The 24,141-nt window shown below is 42.0% G+C and overlaps 1 protein-coding gene across 1 annotated transcript; it reads right to left on the reverse strand.

The window, feature by feature from the left end:
* Positions 1-465: 465 nt before the first annotated feature.
* Positions 466-22,277, reverse strand: clmna (calmin a). Its single transcript, XM_062469728.1, has 13 exons — positions 21,892-22,277; positions 9,747-9,808; positions 8,167-8,262; positions 7,994-8,077; positions 7,809-7,901; positions 7,174-7,367; positions 6,737-6,930; positions 6,544-6,626; positions 4,017-6,410; positions 3,273-3,475; positions 2,940-3,027; positions 2,797-2,852; positions 466-2,038 (listed from the first exon to the last, which is right to left on the reverse strand). Exons 1-13 carry the CDS (start codon positions 21,974-21,976, stop codon positions 1,879-1,881), a joined length of 3,792 nt encoding a protein of 1,263 aa, XP_062325712.1. The 5' UTR covers positions 21,977-22,277; the 3' UTR covers positions 466-1,878.
* Positions 22,278-24,141: the final 1,864 nt, after the last annotated feature.

Here is a 24,141-nt window from a genome sequence, read left to right on the forward strand (position 1 = left end):
CTTTATATGTGCATGGTTGTTTGCTGAAACTGATTTTTAAACCCATTTACTGTAACTTTAAATACCAAATTAATGCACGCTGTTTTCTAAATTTCATTTGGTAAATAGTTCTTTTCCCAGCATAAGAACATTGTTATGGCTCATGACAAACATTGACCTCAAGATGGCAGTAAAGACTAACAACAATAAATAGTGGTAGTGTTTACAGATTATCCTTATATCCCAAAAATGAAGCAAGCGATATCAAATTGTATTGCATCAACTATAACGTACACTATTGGATACCATTAGGCATTCATGAAAGTTAAAAATAGTTGGACACAAACTGAATTTAATAAAAACTTTTTATCACGGAAAAATAGCTGCATAATAAAATCCATTTACCAACTGTAACTCTAATAAACTTTGTTCAACATGGAATACGCAATTTAGATCGACTGTGGAATAAATCTTAAAACGAAGGGGTAAAACATGTCATTTATTGCACTTGACTGGTCCCTTTGACACAATTAGAACAGTCTGAGTTCCAATACAAAAGCAAGATGCCACTTCTGAAGTTTACTAGGTCAGTCCTTTCAGAAACGATAGAGGATTGTGTCCTGTAGGCATAATCATGCAGAACAGTTTGAGAATACCACAAAATCCGTCCATACACTGAAGATTAAGATGTGTAATGCTATAGAGGTGATCTATTTAACAGGGGATTCATGGCTTTCTATTAACCCTTTCAGACAGAGACATGTATGGCTTTTGCACATACTTATAGACACACAGTAAACATAAAACATTGAAAGTTAATTCAATTGAAAGATAATTTGTTCAAAATGTGAATTTTGTGCTTGTGGGTGGGATATGGCGGTGGTACAGGGGACTCTAAACTTGGTTGAATAACTAAAAAAATAATCATGATACTTCATTATGGTCGTACAACAACAACAACAAACTATTTAATTATAAAGCATTCTCATTTCATTCACATGGTCTCAAGCTCAAGCATAGCTGAATTACAAAGGTTCTGAAAACCCAAATGGCATACATTAAAGGCAAGTTAAATGGAATTAATCATCAAAGTTCATATTTTCAACAGACCATATAACATTAAAAATATTTATCTGTGTGAGCATTGTCAAACCATAAAACAAACTTAAACATATTTATTATTACTTCAGGACAACTTCATCTCTGATGAAAATATATTTAAAAATATTTTTCTTGTGTTTTCTTTTTGTTAGCAATCCAAACACTATCTTTGGCAGTTTACATTATGTGTTTCAAAATGCAACAAGCACACCAAAATCCTTAACCAAGTATACAGAGTGATGTTATTAATTAAGACCCTCCACTGAACTAGTAACCGGTATTCACGCTTCCTATTATCAAATGTGTTATTCAAAAGGAAATTAGCCATACCTTAAAGACCTTATTTATTAATGAATATGTCAATGAGCAAATCGGGTAGGTATATATATCCATGTTTTGTACTTTTTTCACATAACTACATAAACCATGTGTTCTGTATCATCCTGCTCAGTATTCTGTACAGTTTAGAAACATGGTAAGGTGTTTTCAATTATCCTTTTGAATTGTAGAAAACTATTCCTCAATTGAAGCCACATTAAAAGCAAACTTTTTTTTTTTTTTTTTACTCTTAATTATTATCAAGTTTTAAAAAGCCTTCATTTGTGTATATAAAAATGTACTGAATTTAAAAGAGGAGGGGGCAGTGTAATCATGATTGGAGAATATACCCAAGCTTTATGTGTACTACACACAAGTATGTGCACTGTACTGTGTGTTGCTTTAAACAAGTGCATTAAGATCAAAGTATATAAACAGTGTATTGTATATGTATTTCTTTGAGTGTGTGTGTGTGTGTGTTCAGTCTTCCAGGTTAAATAATAGGCTGGGCAGGGTTCGGATGTCAATCTGTGGCAGCACCAACAGGCAGTAGAGGATGAGCCACAAGATCAGCAGCATGTACAGCTCTGACTTTGTCATCAAACACTCAGCTGCTGCAGAAACCTTCGACTCCTTTCGGCTACAGAAAGAGAGAGAGAGTAAGATAGAGAGAGCAAAGTTTATTATGAAGTCACTACGATTAAATAGATGCAAAGCTAAAGAAAAATCAACACAGTAATACATGTATAATTGTGTAGTAGAATGCAGGGTCAAATGTGGAGAAGGTCTTAGTGTACTCAATGTACTAAAATGCAGTTTAGGGCATATTATTAACCATCAAAGTGAAAAAAATACTTGATTATCCATTAAATAGACAATGCACACAATCACTCCTGATATCCAGTCATCTGTTTCTATCTTCAAGTTTGGTGTCAATTATATTACATAATTACAGTCCCCACCACAGGGAAAAAATACGTTGAAATAGCTCCCATGATGCATCACCTCAACATACAAGGTAGTTGTCAAGGTAATCACTGATTAATTGATAGGTAAAAATGTACACACTTGCAGATATATCCACACACACACACACAGGGCTGAGGAAACAAGAACCCAACTGTTGTCCTCTCAGATGTGTGTTGTAGGCACTCACACTAATTACAGTCAGCCATTTTACACCCATTTTCAAAAAGCTACAGTGACTCAAACCAGCCCCTACACCTTGAGGCCGTTTGGAAAGGTATACATAGTCCTCACTGCCAGGCAGAACTGTTGACAGGTTAGGTTAGAAAACTAGTAGGGTGCAGAATGCCTCTCACATATTTAGCAGCTACTTAATATCCTCTTCTATTACCCTATCTTACAACAACACTGGATGTAGTCGGACAGTCTCACCTGGTTTTGGAGTTGGTGCTCTGAGTTTGGCTGGTGGCCACACTCTTCTGATTGTCCTGCAAAAGAGTGAGTTAGGAATTGTTAAGAATTTGTACATGTTTATTAATAATAATCGTATGCCTTGAAAAACAATTTGTACCTACCCGTAACTTATCAGATTCTGCCACCTTCCTGTGGCAAAGACTTGAAAGCTGTTTTTCTAGTTTTGCTCCATTACTCTCTTCCTCTCCCCTGTTGGGAAGAGCGTAGGCCTGTTATTATAGTAATCTTTGAACAGTCTTGGTAAATAAAATACTATTACCTAGAAATCTCTAAATGGAAAGGAAAGAATTTCCGTTGACACATAACCCAAAGATGCACAAAGCAATACTTCATTAAGTACATTAAGTTAATCTCCCTATCAGGCTGGAAGGCCCAGTTCTTAAGTCACTTTGTTTGTGTTGTCCAGTGTACCGTCACTAAGAATAAAAAGCTACCTCATAGACTTCATGTTTTCTCTGGCAGCTGCTAACTTCTCCTCGTCAGTTTTGATGAGATCACTGCGTTCAGCAGCATGATGAGACTCAGCCTCCACCTCTTCCAGAACACCCAAGGATCCAGAGGCTTGGTCCTCGAGAAGGGTGCACCGTTCCTGGGGTTTAGCTTGCTCACCGGCACCCTCATGGGTCTCCTCAGCCATCTGAATATACACAGTGGGGGAATGTTAGTGAAGTGCTAGAGAAGGGAAAACTGTAGAAGACAAAAGTATTAAGACTAACAAATTAATTAGTTGTTTGTAGTGAGTGAGGGTAAGGGGATGAAAACATGGGATGCATAGGGAAAAAACTGAAAGATGACAACACAAATTATGAAGTACCAGAGAAAGTGCAGGGCCAATGATAACGGGTAATTATGCACATAAAAAATGCACATACTTTCTCCTCTTCATCTGGTTCTTTGGATGATCAATCATTCATAAGCACATAGATATGGGTGGGAACATCATGTTTTAAGCAATGCATAAATTATCAGAAGCACAGACTCTTTAGAGAGGCTGGGATTGCTACTTCTAATGATGATAAATGCACTGACAGCTCACTTTAAACTGCTGTTACGTTGAGAGATAGTGACCTTGTGTATGAAATGTCACATTGTTTGGGTTGTCAGGCACAGCTAGTGCCCATCCTAACACATACACACACATTAGATGTTGTCCTTGTTTCCCATAAACACCAGATTACCTTATCCTGCCCCTGTATCATCCTGTCCTCTTGGCTAGTTGAGTCATCTCCAATTTCCTCTTCACCTAGCGGGTTGGATGAGTGTGATTCTGTCAGACTGGGAGGGTGTGTCTCCGGCAGACTATGGGTGTTCAGTGGTTCTGAGGCTGGCGCAGGCTGTAGAGCAGACACACTGAAGCAGGAAGAGAACATACTCTCCTCCCGCTCAGGCTGGTCTGACAACATGGCTTCTTCTTTATCCGGGTAAAACAAATCCATTGGGTCCAAAGGCTCACTCATTAGCTCTTCACTATCTAAATCTGCATAGAACAAGTCCGTTGATTCACTCACAGCCTTCTTTTCCATATTTGCCACTTCATTGTCATTTGCCAGTTCCACAAGCCTGGATCCATTGTGGTCTGTGTCTACCATTTTGTTTATGTCGTGTTTATCTGAATTAGCCTCATCTCCTTCTCGATCCCCATTGGAGGGGCCTGCGATATCACTCTCTGCCTCTTCCATCTTTTCAGACTGAGCGGGGTGGCTGAGAGTGTGTATGGCATTGGCTAGGGTGTGTGACTCAACCTCATCGTGGTCCACTTCTGTGACAATGTTGTCACAAGCCTGGTTGACATCTGAAACCTCTATGTTGTGTAGATGGTTCACCTGATCCAAAGGTGACCCAAGAGGATATTGCTGAGTTTCTATTGTGTTGTCTGTGGCCTGAATCACAGTAGAAACAATAGAATCAGTGGGTTCTATGGAATCATCATGTCTACTTTCTACATGTCTACAGATGGCACTCTCAGGTATTTCATCAGCCACTCCTGCAAAGTTTGGATCATTACCGCTTGCGTCAGTTGGCCTGGGGCCATCAAGGGTATCAGCATTCATGTTAATTAGGTGACCTCCAGAGGACCTACTTTCTCCTGGGTCTTCATCTCCAGCCTTCTCATCTCTCTCCACACCGCCCTCTGGTAAATCACTTGATTGAGGATAGACTGCATCTAGTACAGACGTTTGAGAGTCTGTTTGATCAGTGTGGTTCTCCTCAGCGTTCGAACCTCCTTCTTTGGATCTGGCTTTTCTGGGCTGAATCTGTTCCATGTCCTGAAATGGATGTGTATCTGTTTGTTCCATGATATCATTCAACTCAGAGCAGACATTTTCTTGTGGTTCTATGTGACCATTTTGTGTTTCTGCTCCTTTAGTAACCTCATCTTGCCTTTTATCTACAACATCCTTTAACTGTTCCTCTTCTCTTTCTCGCTCTGAAACAGAGGTTGTTTTGTGTTTGGTCACACTTACACTTTCCACCTCAACTTCACCTGTCATCTCGTTTGGATCAAGGCTATCAGATTTTTGACCAAATAACCTCTTTTCTACATAAGCTTCTTGTTCCACCATTTCTTTTGAACATTCCATATCATTGTCTGTCCTCTCCTCAACACTTCCTACTTCTTCAATTGTCTCAAAGGGGTCAGGGTTCACTCGATCAAAACTGTGTGGTGACTGGCTAGTTTCCACAGGTTCAGTCTTTTGTGGAATATCAGAAAGTTCTAAAGATGGTTCTCTCTGACTGGGAGGTACATTTCTCTGACCTTTGCTCATGTCCCTTTGTTTAGAGTCCCTCTGAGTTTTGTTAGAGGATTCTTTTTGATCAGGCATATGCTCAAAAGACCCGTCCAGGATGTGGCTGGATGTATCTTCCTGCTCATGCTCCTTCTCCTCAATTTCCTGTTTCTCTAAGCTGTCTTTTCCCCTTTCCAGTGTGCTATCTAATGAGCTAAGTGAGTAGATTCCCTCATCAATAAACAGCTCTGGCAGCGATTGCTCATCCTGGGGTTTCCCTGTAACCGACGGCAGCAGCTGCCCCTCAAGAGTGACTTCTTCAGGCGTTGAGGGAGGGAGGTTGGCATCCAAGGCTATGACGCTGTCAGTGGGTGATTCCTCACTACGGCTCTCTCCAAACCGGTCTGGTGTCGCTGCCTCGCTCTCGGCCCAGGAGTCTGGTGAGCCGATGGCAGAATCACAGATGACAGACTCTGCCGCTGAAGAACTGGTAAAAGAGTCAACATAGGATGGCTGTGGGGAGTTTGAAGTTGAGATGGTGAAGACCTCCTTCCCTTCATCTTGGGGGTTTCCATTGGGGCTGGTAGTGGACTGCCCTGACAAGTCCTCACTGGCCCAGGAAAGGCTGGTCGGGGAGGTTGGCGACATGGCCTCCTTGTCGTCGGACACAGTTGAGACGAAGATTTTGGGTGGTGGCTGGACCCAGTCCTTGCGTACCACGTATGGTCGCTCTCGCTGCCGACTCCGGTGCACACCGTTCCTCATCAGCTCATAGTCACTGCTTCGAGAGCTGAGTCTGCCCATGGACACACTTCTTTCAATAACCTCGGATACGTCCTGAGGCTGGGGAGTTAGCGTGAAAGAGAGGGAGAGAGACATTAGTTTATGGTGTGTATCTGCTTCATACTACACATCCGACACTATGTGTCTATGACATAACATAATCGCAATCCCATAATATACCATACATCCATACCTCCTCTATCCCAGGGAAGTGCTCCAGGAACTGGGACACGTAAGTCATGATGGACTGCTCATCCGGAGGGTTGATTGTTACATCTGAGGAGATCAAACGTGTACATATTCCCAATCACCTCCATGTCATAGACTGATGCGGAGCTAATCAAAGTCCCACCATGTTAGGAGTTTGGCATCTACATATACACTACCTTCAGGTTCCAGTAGGCGTGGTATGCCCAGGCTGTAGTGGGCAGTCCTGAAGGCATCCTCCAGGTTCTCCTTGGCCGTCCTCAGGAGAGATCTTCTCATGTCCACCAGGGTGGGGTCAATGGACTTGATGACAGCCAGGAAGGCAAGGCCACTGGTCCAGCTCTTCCCAAAGTCCTGCACCGCCACGCCATACCTTGTATAAACAGTGTTGCCTTAGACTATAGAATGTATGGATACTGTATAAACGGGACTGAACTCACCAAACCTGTTGGAATTCTTGTTTGTGGTACAGTAATGCACCTGTCTTGCGGTTTATATACAAAAGGATTGAAAATACATGCAGCCTGTGTACTCCAAACATAGATAGACCATGCTTCAAATCCAATCTGACCCTTTACTGACCACAGACACCATCTCCGTGCAATCAAACACTCACTTCCTGGTCCGCCTCTGGACCCACTGCAGGAGGGTCTTGATGACTTTCCCATGATCCCGCATGGCAATGGAGGGCCGTCTTTCCTCAGAGGGCGTGCTGGAGTGGGAGGTGTCTGAGTCAGAGCTGGTGGGGATGGAGGATAGGCTGGAGGAGGAGGGGAACTGGCTCTTAATATTCCCAGTCAGCTCTTTGATCTGGAGAGAAGGGGGTTGGACACAAGAAAAAAAGTGGGGGTGCTTAATGCTGTGTAACACCGGAGGGAGCACAGAGGAGTGTGTGTGTGTGCATTGAGCGGTAATGATTTCCTCATGGTGATTTTCCAGGGTTGTGGGCTACACCGTAAGCAGTATAGGTCGATCTACAGGCTCAGTACTGGGCTGTATGAATGGAAATTGCACAGGAAGGCAGTGGAATAGGCATAGAGATATCATTTCTCAGAGGAAAGGAAGAGAGAATTAGAGAGAGAGAGAGAGAGAGAGAGAGAGAGAGAGAGAGAGAGAAGAGAGAGAGAGAGAGAGAGAGAGAGAGAGAGAGAGAGAGTCATAAAACGTGAATGAGATAGAATTAGAGATGGAGCTAGCAAGAAATATTAAATAAATTGTGTAAAGGAGAGGGGCAGTCAAAGAGGAGTTTACCTGGAAAAAGAGAATAATATTCCAGATGAGCCCAAGAACAATGGATGCGTTGCCATCAGCGACATCCGCAGCATCGATACTGACTAGCTTCACCTGTGCAGGTAAACACAACCAGATTAAAAACTCAACCAATCATCCATTAGGATAGTAAAAAAATAAGTTTTCCAACTTGTTTATTTACTCACATTTCTTTCTTCCAGAAAAGTGAGGACCTTCGCTATGTTGTTGAGTCTGAAAATGCGATGTGAGGACTTCTTGAAACCATGGAGCTTGAAAATGAGAAAGTTCACAAAGTTATTAATAGTCATTGACTCATCAAAACAAAAATATAATTTCTAAATGGTATCATTAATCTCACCAGCTTGCATCCGGAAAGTTCCTCTAGCAGGGCCATAAGGATCTGACCATCCTGAATGTCCCGGAACAGATCTTGGACCTCCATGGGAGGGTTACACTGGAGCAAACAAGACGACTTAACACTAACAATCTGAATTCTCTAAACAAGTTACAGGGCAGGACTTTACCTATGGTTACATTAACTACCATGTTACTACATAGCAATACCTATTATAGTAACAACATTGTAGTTATATGGAATTCTACAGCTATGTAGTTACACTTCATTGCTGTTTAGTTACAAGTGAAACATGGTATTGGAGGATGGCCTTTACAAGTGCTAGACCGTTCCCTATTGTTGTTGGTTCCTACTGACAATTAAAAAAAAATTATAATCAACATAATGAGCAGCCAATCAAAACAGAGATGACTTCATCCTTATGAAAATAATAATTAATTCATGCATCAACCTACTCTGAATGGTTTACTGGTAGGCACAATTGACAAGCACTTTCCAAAGCAACAGAGAGGACAAATGTAGGATTGTCAATTAGCGGGACAGAGATCTGAAGCCATGCCAGGCAGTGAGTAATAGAAGAGAGAGGGGTCATTGTGAAAGAAAAACAAAAGCTTAATCACTTGGATTCCCAGTCGTTTTTTTCTCTCAGACTATAGGCTGGTATCTTCTCTCTGAGTGCCCTGAAACATTAGAGCCAGGCAACGGCCATGCCAACGCAAACAATGGTGTAAGGATAGAGTGGTTAAACTTGTTGAATAAGTGATACAAAGCTGTGTGTGTGAGAGAGGGGAGTATCAAGCAAAAATTAATTAATAAAATGTCTGTCTGGTGTATGGCACGATGTATTCCGGTTGAGAGACTGGTGTCCTGCTGACTTTTTTATTGTTCTTGAAAATGTGTCTGAGAGAAAGTGAGGCTGAGCTTTAAGTACGGAAGTTAGGACGGAGTGAAGGAAGTGAAGGAATGGATAAAGTGTTTTTAACACACCTCTACCTCTAAGCACATTCCCATAGGGATGTCACAGCAGAGTCATTCTGAACAAAGAGCTCTACCAAATCTCCCCAAAAGCCCCAGCACACGGAAGAAGGAAGATCATTCAGTCCCACTATTTACATAACCACCTGTTTAGCATTACAATGAGATTCACCACCAGGTCAGATGAATTGAATCTAAACATTCAGATTAGCATTTACAGTGAAATGAAACTTTAATGCAGTGCATTAAAACCGTTCCACAAAAAACATCTATAATTCATAAAACAAGAGGGAGGGGATGCCACTCCTGTTTGTGCCTGGCTACATTATGTTGGTCTATAACCACCAGGTACAAAGCCTTGTAAGAGCACCGGTGAACAGACCTGAAAGTGCAGGTGAAGGTGAAACAGTAGTTTGGATAAGCACCTAAATTATATTGGTCATGCCATGTCTTGTGTAAAGAGATGTGCACGTCCAAACCCAATGCTTGAAGGTTGTGTGTTGGGGGGTTGGGAGGGTTATTAGGGATTGATCATTAACCACTGCCATGCCAAGTTCAATTTGATACCCAGGCATGCATTTTTTGGGGGTGCTTTGTTTTGGACCTACTTTTTCCAAATGCAGATTCATCCATCGTGTAAAGGTCCTCTTCTGGACAACTTCTCTTTCCACTGTAAAACAAAAGAACGCATGCATGCCATGATGAATACTGTACTGTCTATACAGTATATCTGTAACACTGTATATCTGGTCTTTGAATAAAACATGTGGGTCAAGAGAAATAAAGAGAGAGAAAGAGTCAACAGTACATTTAGTCATTTAGCAGACGCTCTTATCCAGAGCGAGTAACAGTAAACACCGGTATGCACTGGTTCATCATAAATCTGCCATTTTTCTATTTCCGGCTGCAGCCATGGCATGTACTCAGCACACCCCTGCAATGAGGAGGGGTAAGGTGTGAGCTACGCTGTGTTTACACAGTACTAACACACATTCATGGAGAAGGAGGAAGCAACCAATCAAACAGTGTGCATCTATATGCATGAATCCACACACGTTCTGTCTCTCCATATATATATCTCTGAGGAATCAACCATGCTTAAGAGCTAAGAGTCCAATTTGTCTTTGACCATGGCTGCAGAAGTGACAGCTAGGTAGCCATGGCTGCAGTAGAGAGCAAGCACTTGGAGCAGAGGCTGAGAATGAGAGAAGACTAGGCCGGAGCCCCAATAGTAGTAACCATGGAAACCGTGACCGTTGTCATTACCGTTGATCTGTTTGTAATTGCACATGACAAGCACACTGCCAACACCCAACAGATATGTAAATATGCTATTCCAGTAGTCTAATACCCTGTGGTCTGTCTGTCTGTCTATCCATCTACACATACAAATACACTAGCCTGTGATAGTCAAGTAGACAGGGAAAAACTATTGCAAAGACTTGAACAGGTCGCAGTTCAAGATGGCTCCTGAAAGACTTAAGTTAAGGTGAGGCCCTCCAATATTTGCCTTGTAAGAGCGAAGCATGTGTGAGCACAGCATGTGGTGCAGACAGGGCTGATTGAAACTCTGGGACTGGGAAATGTAGCTTTCAAAGACAGACAGAGCGAGAGAGACACAGAGAAAGAGAGAGAGAGAGAGAGAGAGAGAGAGAGAGAGAGAGAGAGAGAGAGAGAGAGAGAGGAGAGAGAGAGAGAGAGAGAGAGAGAGAGAGAGAGAGAGAGAGAGAGAAGACTGTCGCGAAACAGTGGTAGATAATGGAGAAAGGATCAGGGGGTGAATACAAAGAGAGGGGGAGGGGGAATTAGTGAGATAGAAAGAGAGAAGGGTTGGGGAAAATTAAAAGTATAATCCGTTCACAAATTGATCTTTGGGACAAGTTTATGACCCATTTATGAACAAAGCCTGGCAGTACAAACTAAAAAGCAACAAAGTGTGTATTGACTCGGTATTTTCCACTTATCTGTTGTGCCAAATGTTAGACATCATTTGCTGGAAACCAACCTGCTGTCCATACTCAGGGACAGAGCTACCAACGCCAACCATCCAGAATTAGGACCTCGAAGCAAGGAGCCACATATTGCCGATAAAATCACCAGAGCTTACAATGGTACACATTCATAAGAACGCACACTTTAGTGGAGTGAGGTATGAGTGGGTCCGGATATGGTGACCTAATGTTTCATAAAAATGTCAAACACTTTCTAGCCACAGCAGTAAGTCTTTCTCTATTAGGTCATGGATGGAAGGTTCTATTTAGCCACATAGGGGACTGATATTTCAAACAGAAACGAGAGCTTTTGGATAATGTACCTGGAAAATTATAATGGTTGTGAATGGTGGTGACAGGGTCCAGTGGCGTTTACAAATGGTTGCAGTGAGGCTTCATTCACAAACTTGACATACGTGTTTTCTTAGACTTGCTAATTAATCGCAACGGTTGCTGTGCCTGTCAGAAGGGTGGCGTAACCGTTTTTCTACTGTCTACAATATCACCTCGTAATTATAAATGATCTCATAATAAATTGAACAAGGAGGATGAAAAAGAAAATCCCAGTTTAGGATACGTGACAACACATTTGTTCTCTGAAGGCACTGTAGGGTGCATAACAGAATGATAGTGGGAACTCCTCATTAACAAGCAGGCCCTGCCTCTTAATCTCCAGGGTTTTAGCTCCTCACTTGCCTCTCACTAAAGTAATTTTGCAGAGCAGGGGCAGGATTTTACTGCATTGTGTGTGTGCACGCGCGTGTGTGCATGTGAGTGTGAATGAGAGGCCGACAGGGAAAGAGCAGGAGCAAGAGACAGATAACAGAGAAAAGTATTTATGCAACAATACATCAGTGAGAAAAGTCTCAATCCAGTCACAGAACGTGCAAGAGTGTTAGCTTGTGTGTGCACACACAAGTGCATGTGGCTTTCTGGTGTGTCCGTCTGTGTGTGTAGACCCATCTCTTTAATGAGGGGCCTGTTCCTCAGTTCTGCAGCTCTCTCACCATGCCATAAAGACACAACAAGCCAGGCTGGGGCCGGCCTGGACGACAGCTTTGAGCACTCAGCTGTGACAGAGGGAGACAGAAAGAGATAGACGGAGAAGGAGAGAGAGAAAGAGAAAACGTGGGAAAATGAAAGAGCCAAGGGGAGACATTGGGACGAAGACAGTAAAGATAAAGGCATGGAGCAGTGAGACAGAGACACAGAGAGAGGGAAAAAGGGAGAACTAGTGAGAACATACCAAGCTGAAACAAAGGCCCACTCTGGGTCTATACTCCTCTAGAAACAGTAAAGTAGCAGCACTTCCCAAATCCCAATATATGCTCTCCAAACCTCCTCCCTATAGTAAAACTTTGTTTAGATAGCATTTCTGCCCTCCAGTCTTGGTCAGCAGTTTATGTATTACTCAACAGGGATGACGGCCTATTGCAGTTGTGAGAAAATGTGTTACATTAAAAACAAACATAGCACACAAGCTGGGAATGATGACATGCTGAGTGGTGCCTGTGGCTGGGGCAAATAAGGTGGCCACAAATGCTATCTATCAAGCGTGACATATTTCCAAGCTGTTAAGGACGAAGCTATGTGGATTTGTTTTCTCTCACTAACATGCGTGTGTGAGGACAGTCGGGTGAGAGTGTACTACATGTCTATGCACTGTAGACCAGATCAGCAGGTGCAGGGGTGGACCCAAATGCAGGGAGGCAGCCAGACGGGATCAAAACCAAAGTATTTTTGATTGTTGATAACTCTGGAACGCGGTAGGGAGACTCACACCTGCATACGACGAGGACAAGACAAGGACTGGACACATAACAGGAACCTAAATACACAGCCAAACAAGACACAGGTGTACACTAGAACACCAACGAGCTACCAGAAACAACACACAAGACACAAGTGAAGATAATAACACAGAACACAGGGAATCAGAAGGAAGAAACTCAAACTCAGGCTGGGGTACGGCCAGGGGCAAGGCAGTAAACTAGATAAATGTTCACAGTGCATGCCAAGCTCAGGTGTTACTCTGGAAATATTGCACTAATCTCCAAACTTCACTTATGAAAATGAGCCTTTTCTTTTGTTAGAACTGCCCACGGGTCAGCTTAGTGAAGCGTGCTTTTTCTTCTCTCCTGTGAAAGTTTAGTTGAAGACATGGCAGCTTCCATTACTCCTGTGCCTGGGGGAGAAGTCACCTGGCTGGAATGTCCCATTCTGTTACTGACGGAGCCTAAAATATTGATTGCCTTTTACTCGGCAATCATGTGACAATATTGTAGGTTACACTGTGACATGTGGAAGCTTGTGTGAACACACTGTTTTCAAAGAAATGTTCGCACACAGGCCTTTCAGCTTCCCAAGCGATGACACACTGACATGCAGGTAGAGGCAGATCCATGACATCATCTCTCATCTCTGTCGCTTTTTACAAAAAGGACAGTTTTAAGTAAAAAAGACCAGGAACATGCTTCGTGCTCCCAGGCATATTACACACAATCTTGACATTGTTTCACAGCATTACCAAAGTTGATTTTCCGGTGCAAGCCGTGTGTGACAAGAAGGCCACTTCGAAAGGGACTAGAATATAAACATTTGAAATATCTTAGACACATTCCACGTCATTATTATGTTCACTATAAACCATTCTTACAATTCAGACCAGGTCTGTTGATGCTGGTTCTAGACAAACACACTGCAAGCTGGTCTCTATTTGGATACCATGCAAAAACCTCCTCAGTCAAAAGAGACATCCAGGAAACCTATTCAAGGTGACATAAATTATCGTTTTAAAATGACTACATTTGTATTACATTTCAGAGAGTCAAACATAGGCTGGAGTGTCATGGTGGGGCTTAATATAATTAACATAATTAGCATTTAATTAGCTTGGCACTGTTCCTGAACATTGATCTACAAACACTAGACATGTAACGATTGTTCATCTAGGTGCCAGTGCAGAACAAATCCCACCATATGTCTACAAGATAATCCATTCAATTAAAAAGACAAGTGATGGATTTCAGAATGCAGACAGTCAAACACACAACTAGATCTGTGGATAAAGGCATTAGCTTAGAAGATACTAAATGGTACATGGTAGTATGCAAGTCAGAACGACTGGTCACAACAGAACACTACATAAAACTTATGTAAATACTGTCTCTTAAAAAACAGTAAATTCCCAAGTTAACCCCTGATCCTAACGCACTATCCTGTGTGACACAGTATCTTACCATTAAAGTGGAAAGGGACTGAATCTATAAACAAGGTCCACCACCTACAAACAAGGTTCACCACCATAGCAAACTGTGTAATCCCCCCATGAAGGTAATTATTTTAATGAACAGGTCCCTGACTCTTACTCGAGGGTAACCCAAAGGCAAATCCAGGTGGAGGACTGCAAAGTTCTGCCTCACTGGATGCCAATTAGAGCTTTTGAGGAGGAGCGGGCGAGGGGTGCAAGGTTGGTCTTCCTCTCCGGATGGAGAAGGAGGCCTCCAGATGTCCTGGCACCTCCTACGCACCTTCGCAAAAGTCAGAACACGAAGAGCAGAAAGACTTTGAAAGTTGGTGAGAGAGATGAGACACACAGCGTAATGGTTCATCTCCCCGGAACAGGCTTCATTCCCTGAGGAGTGTGATTGCTTTTTACTTTGATTGTAGCCTTGGTATAGCTGATCATATTCTTTGTGTGTCTCACTCGTGTTTGAGTCTATCTCTGTGCGAGTGTTCTTTGACTGCAACACCACAAAAGAACAACAACAAAGAGAAGCTGTCATTGAAATATTAATACAACCTCCATGATACCGGCTTCCCTAAAGATGCTGCAGAAAGGATTACATAACTCTACAGCTAGGATAAAATGTTCTCAATCTGCTCGCCCCCTCCTCTAATTTAAAGACTTACATTGGCTCTAATTCAACACATGTTTAGGTTTAGTCAAAGAGGTGTAGGTTTCATTTCCCAGTGGGAGCATAATTGGAAACAAAGTGGGTATTCCCAGCAGGTTGCTATGGAAACAATACATTATGTAAATAAAATACCTCACGCACCTTATAAGACAAACCGGGTTGGGTGGGGGGCTGTTTGATGAAGAATGTTTACATAAGCCGCTAAAGGAAATCATTGGCCTACATGTTGGGTACACAGGATTGCTCCATAGGGCCAGACAATTACGCAAGCAAATGACCACATAACTGCTCATTTCTGTGGAGGACATGAGAACCCTTCTAGACTGCTGATCGATAGTTTAAGCAAGAGTTGTGTAATTAATTTCAAAATTATTCCATGTAAAAACACTGGTATGCCTTTCTCTACACCAACATGTGTTCAGTTGTTTATATGGAATAAAAACAAGTTTAAATGTGTTTTGTATGAAATCTGAATCTGCATTAATCATTGTTGCTCCACATAAAAGGATTCAGTCCATAAATATCTAGCCTACATTGAACAGCAAACACCTAAATCACTTGTTTTGCCTTAACATCTAAATTAGAGGGAATTTATACAGTTTCCCCTTGAAGCTTACTTCTGGGCACACTTGTTTTCAAACAAAGACTAATCAGGTTATTGCAAAGTACTAACCCTATTACAGAGTGAAAGTAGAAAGTGGCTAAATCTCACCAATAGTTAATGAACTAGACATGTTATCTGACTGATTAGCAGGGACTACTACTAACACATGGATCAACATTTATCAAGATGAGGTCATTCCTTCCCTTTGACCTCCATGCACTCTGATCAGCATTCAGGTACACTAGAATAGACCTAATTCATGTGCAAAAAACTGAGAGATGAGGTCAGGACCATTTAACACAAACACGCAACCATTTCTAATATGGTCCATCTTGATGGCTCATACTAACTCAGCAAAGCTTACTTGGCGGCAGATACCAAAAGCAAAAATACTGTAAGCGGCTACCAACATACCAAAAGATCTTACACACCTTTCCAGAGAATTGAGAAGCACTCTAAGCAGCTGAAAACAGTTTGTAGAGAATGCCCTTGTCCTCGCCAGCGGAGTCTACTTGTGTGACACCTCCTCAGGCCATCCCGTATTGATGTCATCCATCATGGCCGGTGGTCTGTCTCAGACTTAGAGAAACCCCTCAGAGGCTGGGGTAGAACTTCGGAGGAAGTGGGTCACCTCGCTTCCACTTCACCAAGGCCTGAATCAAACCATTTCACTTGACTACTTCATTGCTTGCTTTTTTGCTATAGACCAGTAAGCATCAATCTTACGCTATTGGACAGGTGAAAGTGCGTCATTGCATCTTCAAACTGAACATGTGCCTCCACTGGGAAATATAGAGAAACTGATGGGAAGATTTTCTGGTTAGAGAGGAGGCAGTAGCATTTTATATGGCTACTGTTTTGTGAGTTGTGCCCACTGTGTATATAGAGTGAGCATCAAACCAAGCAACTGCTACATAATCATTTGATCTTAGACCTTAAGAGAATCCATTCTGCTGTTGTTGATGGGATTTTCACACAGAGCTAGTTCAAGCTCGAGTCCCACCCACAATACTGCAGCTTTACATGACATTTCCCAGAAATAACATTTCCATTATACCAAACATTTCTTGTTCTAAAGTTCAGTTCAGGCAGCAAGGGGGTTTGTGCGAGGGCCAGTACTTTGTAGAGTGGTTTACAAAATGTGACCAAAGCTGAGTGTACCACAGCAAGACAATGTGAAAAAAACAAAGGACGTGAACAGAATTTCCATAACCAAATCATTGAAATATATTTGCATTGCATCCTACGAAGACAGGGCAGTAGGTCTACCTGCTGTGAGTTACACAATGAAGACAGTTCAGTAAAACAGGTCTGTCTACTATTGTCATTTTTGGAGTATAAGACCTTCACATCAGAGTGAAACTACCAGTTCCATGCACATCCACAGCATGTTGAACTGAGAAGAACTGAACAATGGTTGATTTATCCTTCAAATCTAAGAGGCAGACTAAGCAAAGCATCTTGCAAAACAACTTGGAGTTGTTCGAAGAACAAATATGAGATGCCCTTTTGTCATCCTTTTATCTTCCCTCTGCCCTCACATTCCAAACAGATGAAATATCCAAACAAGACTTATCACTAAGCAAGCTGAGACACTGATGAAACAGATAAGCTTCCAACAATATTTCCATATCACAGTAGTCCTTTTTTCTTGGCCTAAGACCGACAACAATGCTGTTGCGGTCTATTCTATTCTTCCGACTGATCTTCACACAGAACTAAATAAAAATAAGCTAAAGAACAATTATGATTCATTATGATTATGTGAATGCAAAACCTACACAATCATCATAAGTTACAATCATGTAAAACTTTAAAAGTATAAAAGGTAGAGTTCAAAAGAGAATACAGGTCAGCAAGGAAAGCAACAGCATGAGATCATGTGTAATCAAGAGTCAGGTGAATCATAAGCACTCCTCCCAACCTCAAATCATACCTGCTCACTGACTACTCTGCAGCTCAACCAAACATTATAGTTGCTATTCATAAAACAAGTTCTCCAAGCAGAAAAGTTATATATCAACTGTGTTACCGTAGGAGAGTAACTTTCTTCTGCTGGACAGTTCCTACAGGCAAGCAGAAGAAAGACACCTGCAACTAATAAAGTTGCTTTTTTTTTTCTTCAGTCCAGTTATAGACCTCAGACAAAGACTGACTTCATCACATGATAACGTCAGCGACTTTGTGCCGGTTTATCCAACAATATAACTGTTGACCTTGACCGAAAAAAAGAACAGCGGTATTTTTAGAGAGATGGTCATTCTTTTAGGGGAAAAAAATTACGTTTCGAGCGTTTCTCATTACTCACTCCTTTTCATCCTTTTCCAAGTACTTATAAAGTGCTGCTGAGTGGGCATGGATGGCTCCTGCACGATAATGGATATACACACATTCACACACACACACACACACACACACACACACACATGCACGCTGTCAGATGTGATGAGTGGAGTGTGGGTGGCTAAGAGATGAGCAGCAGGGACAAACAGTACATGGGTCAGATGAGGGTGCATCGTAATGAACACCTGTTCAGTGTGGGGGTGTGATTCAAATCTCCAACCACATCATCAGGGACATTGACAGCGGACACCTTATATGGAATTTGTCTAGTTTGAGGTCTGCTGTACGTGTTTTGAATGAAGCTGTTAAGACAGATTTATTTGGTCATCCAAAAAGCTTCCACTATTATAATGATAGTGTATGTGTCTCCGTTGTCCACATCTGCCATTAGGCATTTTATATGACCTTTTTCAGTTTGGATTCAATTTCCTGCTGCTGTCATCCATATCACTGGTTGAGCATACAAGATATTCCTGGACACCTTGCTCACTATTTACTGTATCACATCCTCTTTTAGGTACATACTGGAACTGTAAGGGTAGTGGACTGTAAGGCTGTCATCCTCTATATAAGTCTAGATGTTACTGGCACCACAGGCTACCTCTAAAAACACAAGACTGTGTGCCAATCTGGCACTGAAACAGTTACTATGGCTACTATGGCTTACATAATAATTCTGCTGCACAGTCTTCTGGATCTTCACATTTTTTCCTCTCTTCCACACGCACACGCGCACATACTTTAAGGACCAGTTATGCATGGTCCTCTGAGAACATGGTCCATGGACTAAATATAGACTCTGAGGTGCCCATCTACAGGCTCTGTAAATCCTTGTTGTTCTACAACCGGGATGTCCGGGAAATCCTAACAAAACAAGAGAGGAGGAGCAGGAGTAGATCAAACATGCTTTCTCTCTTTCTCTCCTCAGCACTGAGACCTACTACATCGTAGAATGAGAAGAGTTCAGGTGACTTTAATTCTGCTTTTCAATACCGTACTCCCACATTTTGGGAGTAGATTGGGAAGAGAGTGAAGGAGAGGGAGGGAATATAGAACCAGGGAGGCTCAGCAAAGCAAATGAATACTGCATGAAGGGTTGAAAACGGTATCATCACAGTGCAGAAACAGAGTGACTAGTAGAATAACAGACCCATACAATCCTCAACACACCTCTTACAAAAAATGTTTTCCTTCTTAGCAAGTATAAGTATACAAGTTATCTATGAAGAGGTGAGAGTCTGACAATCCTCTAAGTTTGTTTACTTGAGCGTCCTGCTATTTATTATAGTAAATGATTTAGTAATAGGATCTCAAGTCTAAAATCATCTCTAGTCTCTCATCAAGTACAGTCAAGAAAACCCAGAGGGTTAATAAAAGTAATCAAATTTAGCCTAGTTTTATAGAAAAACTGGTTTTCAAGGGCCGTGGTAGTATTTGGAGGGGGGCTGAAATAAAAACAAAACAAAGAACAGAGTGAAAGAGAGGCATGCATTGTCCTTCTGCCCTCCACAAAACTCATACCACAGGATCCGAAAGCTCTTGTCTGGAGTCACTTTGCGGCTGGCTTGCTTCGATGTGAAGTATGGAGGGGATGATGTGTGTTGCGACTGAGTGTAAAAAGGGACTGCATGTGTGTGTGTGAAGAGCGTGTGTGTGTGTGAAGAAAAAACGCATGTGTGTAAAGAGGGACAGCACATTCAAAGAAGTGTAAGAGGATAAGCCACTTTCTCCGTAGACACGCAGAAATTCAGTTCTGTTACTTGGGTTAGGTGGCACTCTAACCTTGACTCCGTGTCTCTCTCTCTCTCTTTCTCCCCATTTAAAAAGTCAAGTGCACAGCAGTGATGGCTTTTACTCTGGCTTAAGGCTTGTTTGAACTTTTTTTTCGCCATACTGTAGTGGATTTAGTGCAGCGCAGTGCTTTTTTAGAACACTTTACCAGATGTGCACCCCTTAAGGTAGACGCTTCAGGTGTCAGCCCTAGGATTCTCTCTCTCCTAAGCAGTGATGGCCACGTAGCCTGCACAGGCTGACAGGCTGACTGGTCCGTTTTGAGCGCACTGCGCGCATGTGCAAGTGAAACTATACCTGATCCTTCTGAGGGACCGCAAGCTACAGAATGACCTCTGGTCAGTCAAAATCCCAGATATTGATCAACTCTGTCATGAATCATTTATTTCGCTGAGATCATCCTGTATCCCCCATACGCTTTCGGCCATACCTTAACTGCAGTCATTCAACAACAACATATCTGCTAATGTGCCAAAAACAAATCTGCAAATTTTTACTTACTCAATTGTTAACTTTGAAATGAAAGGGGGTATTTGTGTTTTACAACTAGTCAAGTTTTGTGGGTAAAGAAGAGCAACACATCTAATGAGTTAGGTAAAATGCTATCTGACCGAGTTCATTGCTAGTAGCTCTGGCCATATAAAACACAGAAAAGTTAAGCTCAGCTAGCTAAGGATCTTGGCAAAGCAATGAGCTGCCGACTGTTGAATAACTAAAGATGCTTCTGCTCAGGTCAGAACAGAGAACAGCACTCGCTACCCACAAGCTCAGAGAGAGCCATGCAACCCAACAAGGTTGCATGGCTCTCAGGGAGTCTCTCAGGGAGTTGGGAACGTGTGTGTGCGTGGGTTTGTGTGTGATGATGTGTTTGCGGGTGTGCGATGTGTGTGTGTGTGGGAACGTACAACTCGGAGACTCTCCAGCGCTGTGAAGCAGAGGGCCTTGCCCTCCCTTGCTTTCCTTCTCTCTGATGGGAGAGCGTTACATAAGACCCTTCAGGCCATTGTTTTAGCGTGCTGGTTTCTCCATCTTTCACCATGCAAATCACAGACTTTTTTGAGCCAGGCCTCGGATGGAAGTGTCACATCCGTGGGTGTCATGGAGACACAACTGAACTCTGAAGCTAGGGAGCTCATCTCCTTTCAATTGACTGTAAAAGAAGTGACTGAATATAAATCTATTCTACTGCAGCGTACTGTACATATCAAAGTATCGCAGGGAAGTAGCATGAATTAATTTAGGTTGGAATTTGGGGTGCAGAATCTATACCCCACACACACATAATGCAGGGAGGTCATGTGTGTCCACAACAAAGTAACACTATTTAGCAAATATAGTCTAAAACAGTGTAAATACGCACTGTACCCACCCAGGTCCTAGAGACTGTAATAAAAGGGCTATGGCACGGTTGAAGTTTCGGCTTAGCAGGTAGCCTGTTTGCCTGTACACTGATCAGTCAATGGCAATGCTGGCCTGATACTCTTAATTGCTGCATGAACCTCTTGAGTCTCCCTCCTTCTCACTACTGTCAGTGAACAAATTATTGCCACTGAACTGCCCAATTATTGCTTGCTCGCTATGTATCCTACAGACATCCACTGTTGGTGAATAGGAACTACAATTAGGGTGCAGCACAACAGGTGTTAGTTGCCATTCGAAAGAGGATGAAGTTGTGAATGACCATATACAACTGGATGGTCCCAGATCAGAGTTCTGATTTGTTCCCGTAATGAATTGCTTGCAACACAGGAGATTTCATCCCGGGGCATTGTCTTGCGGCTTTCTTGAGTTGTGTATTTTGCATTGTCCTCACAATGTGCAACGCTGTGGCATAAATGAGTAGATAAACCGAATAAGCATGTCGCATAGTAGGATTAGACTACATTATATGCAAAAATCCAGAAGTTGTAATAAACCTCGCACCGACACACTGCTTTCGACTACCACATCTAAATCTAAACCTGGTATCTTAGTTTACGGTAAGCTGCTATAGGCAGCACTTTAATATTGTTGCTAAAATACGGTAGGTTAGTGCTACAAAAATAATGCAGTTCAACAATAACAAAGGGGGGACACAGAAGCGTTCGGCTACGCGTCCACAGCATACCTTGAAGATTTTGCACTCGGATATCGCTGATCTGTCCGATAAATTCCTCCCGCTCGAACCAATCTTTCCACTCGTGTCCAGCCATCGGGTCGGACGGGAAAGTTCTCGTCTACCGACACAAAAACACCTTCCTTTGGAAGGCGACAGAGATGGCAGCACTGTCCCCTCTTTAGCGGTCTATTGTGCGGGGAGCCGGACGGGAGCCATGCGTCCAGTTCAGGAAAAGGTCTAATCAACGAACACCCTACCGGGAAGATGGTTTTTGCAAGAGTATTGTTGTCGTTTAGGCTACTATACCGTCATGACGTATAAGGCACGATATCAGGCGCTGAGGACGCGGAAAATGACCGAGATGAACAGATTTCAAGAAATGTAGAGAAGGCAATAGGAACACCTGGTTAATATTTCGTGGTGGGCTGTAGCAATATAGAGTACACGCCCACCATCCCGTACAGTGCGACAAGGTAGTCTGTGTATGTTTGGAGAAAGAACATTGGTTGAAGCACAGAACACAGTTCGGTTTATCTTCCTTCAAATAATGTCCACAATAAGACATTGTTGGAGGTGCAAAGCCAAGTGTTTGAATTAATCTAATTTTACGAAAGATACATTGTTACCGACAGTTCAAGAACTGCACGGGCTTTGTTGCCATATACATCCTTACAAGCGAATAATATGGTAACAACACACAGTCGTGCGTTACTCTGTTCCAAAATAGAAAATTGGCAACAGGTTTGAATTTTGCGTATTAAGTTGTTACCAATAATTCTGACAATCAGATACTTAACAAATATCTGGATATCTAACGTTGACTCGCATGTTATTTTCGTTCAGTCTATCGTTCTTTGTCAGCAGCCTATGGCAGTTTGTCAATATGGCACTCCGATCTTGGGAACTAGAAACAGGAGAAGAGTTCAAGAAATAATGTTGTCCCCTCGGGGAAAGTCCAGTTTAAGTGGTCATTTGGATCAAAGGATCAAGACAACCTATTTTTCCATGCACTCTGCGGGTTATCCCATGTAAAATGTATTTTGTGTGCAGGACATAATGAAAAACAGGCTGGCTACCGACCACCATTTAAGCTTTAGAGTCATTAAGATTGTGGTATAAATTATAAGCTTTAACCCAGGATCATGCAGCATTCAGCAGACTAAATTCTAAGCTAAATTATAGTTATCTGTCCATAAGAAGATAATGAGTGCAATTTAAGTAGATTTATTGGAACTTGCATGGCGTATTACCTTATAATAACCCAAATAGTTACTGAAACTCATTGACTTAAAAACTTTGACTACAAAATAATTGTTTAAATTAAAAAGGAAACCACATCATCTTAAAATGCTTAACTAACACATTTAGTATCACGTTCGCTGTTATCGCCCACAATATGGAGCATTGACACCAGTTATACTACCACCTCTCCCCCAAACAACTGGGAAACTTAATACTTAGAAATAAAGTTACATTTAAGCCTAATATCAAATAAATTCATTGGTACATGGTACTCTCTCACATACTTTGAAGCAGGTGGACATGTCACACTCTCTACCTGGCAGACAGCCCTCTGGCACAGGCAGGTAAAGGGCTTTAGGCCTACCTAGCAGGAGCTTCATCCATTTTAAATTAAATCCCCCCTACGTTGGTAGTAGCTCTGCTGATGCCAATTTAGCTATAATGAAAACAATTCATTTACAATCCTATATGTCGCTGATATACACACTAATACACACATAAAATGTATTAAAATTTGTATTCACAGCATATCTAGTGCACAGTGCCCGTGATGCCGATGATGAAGATATCGGTGACACACGAACACAGATATTCCTGGAATTATAAAAAGTGCAATGGTCATGATGTTGTGCCTGTTACGCAGCTGCAGTCCTTATAGTAAAGCATAAATGCTTTGAGATATAATGAAATGAAAAGACTAAACAAAAATATTCTGAACATTGTACTTTTATACTGCAGCACAAGTACAGAAGACAATAATGAAATATTTAAGATAATATTTGTGTAAAAAACATTGGGTGCCAAATACTTTTGTCTGTTAATGAGACAAGGCACATTGAGCTCTGTATCCTTCCTGGACTGCCATCATTAAGTCCAGAACGTGGCATCTGGGTAATGTAGTGTGTCAGCCCCGCAGGAAATGGAAATCAACAATTAGTGAAGTGTGTATGTGCAGCAAAATAGAAAGCAGGCATATTTCTTTGGCGGATATCTGTGTGCCTTGGTTGTAATGAACTT

This window comes from Osmerus eperlanus, chromosome 9 (genome assembly GCF_963692335.1).
Source record: "Osmerus eperlanus chromosome 9, fOsmEpe2.1, whole genome shotgun sequence".
Taxonomy (NCBI): Eukaryota; Metazoa; Chordata; class Actinopteri; order Osmeriformes; family Osmeridae; genus Osmerus; species Osmerus eperlanus.

Excerpts from the sequence above, each read along its gene's own strand:
- clmna (XM_062469728.1), bottom strand. The coding sequence starts at position 21,976 with ATGGCTGGACACGAGTGGAAAGATTGGTTCGAGCGGGAGGAATTTATC. Across the intron at positions 9,809-21,891 it reads CCGAGTGCAAAATCTTCAAG|TGGAAAGAGAAGTTGTCCAG; the intron begins GTATGCTGTGGA and ends TTTGTTTTACAG. Across the intron at positions 6,411-6,543 it reads ACTTCCCTGGGATAGAGGAG|CCTCAGGACGTATCCGAGGT; the intron begins GTATGGATGTAT and ends CTAACTCCCCAG.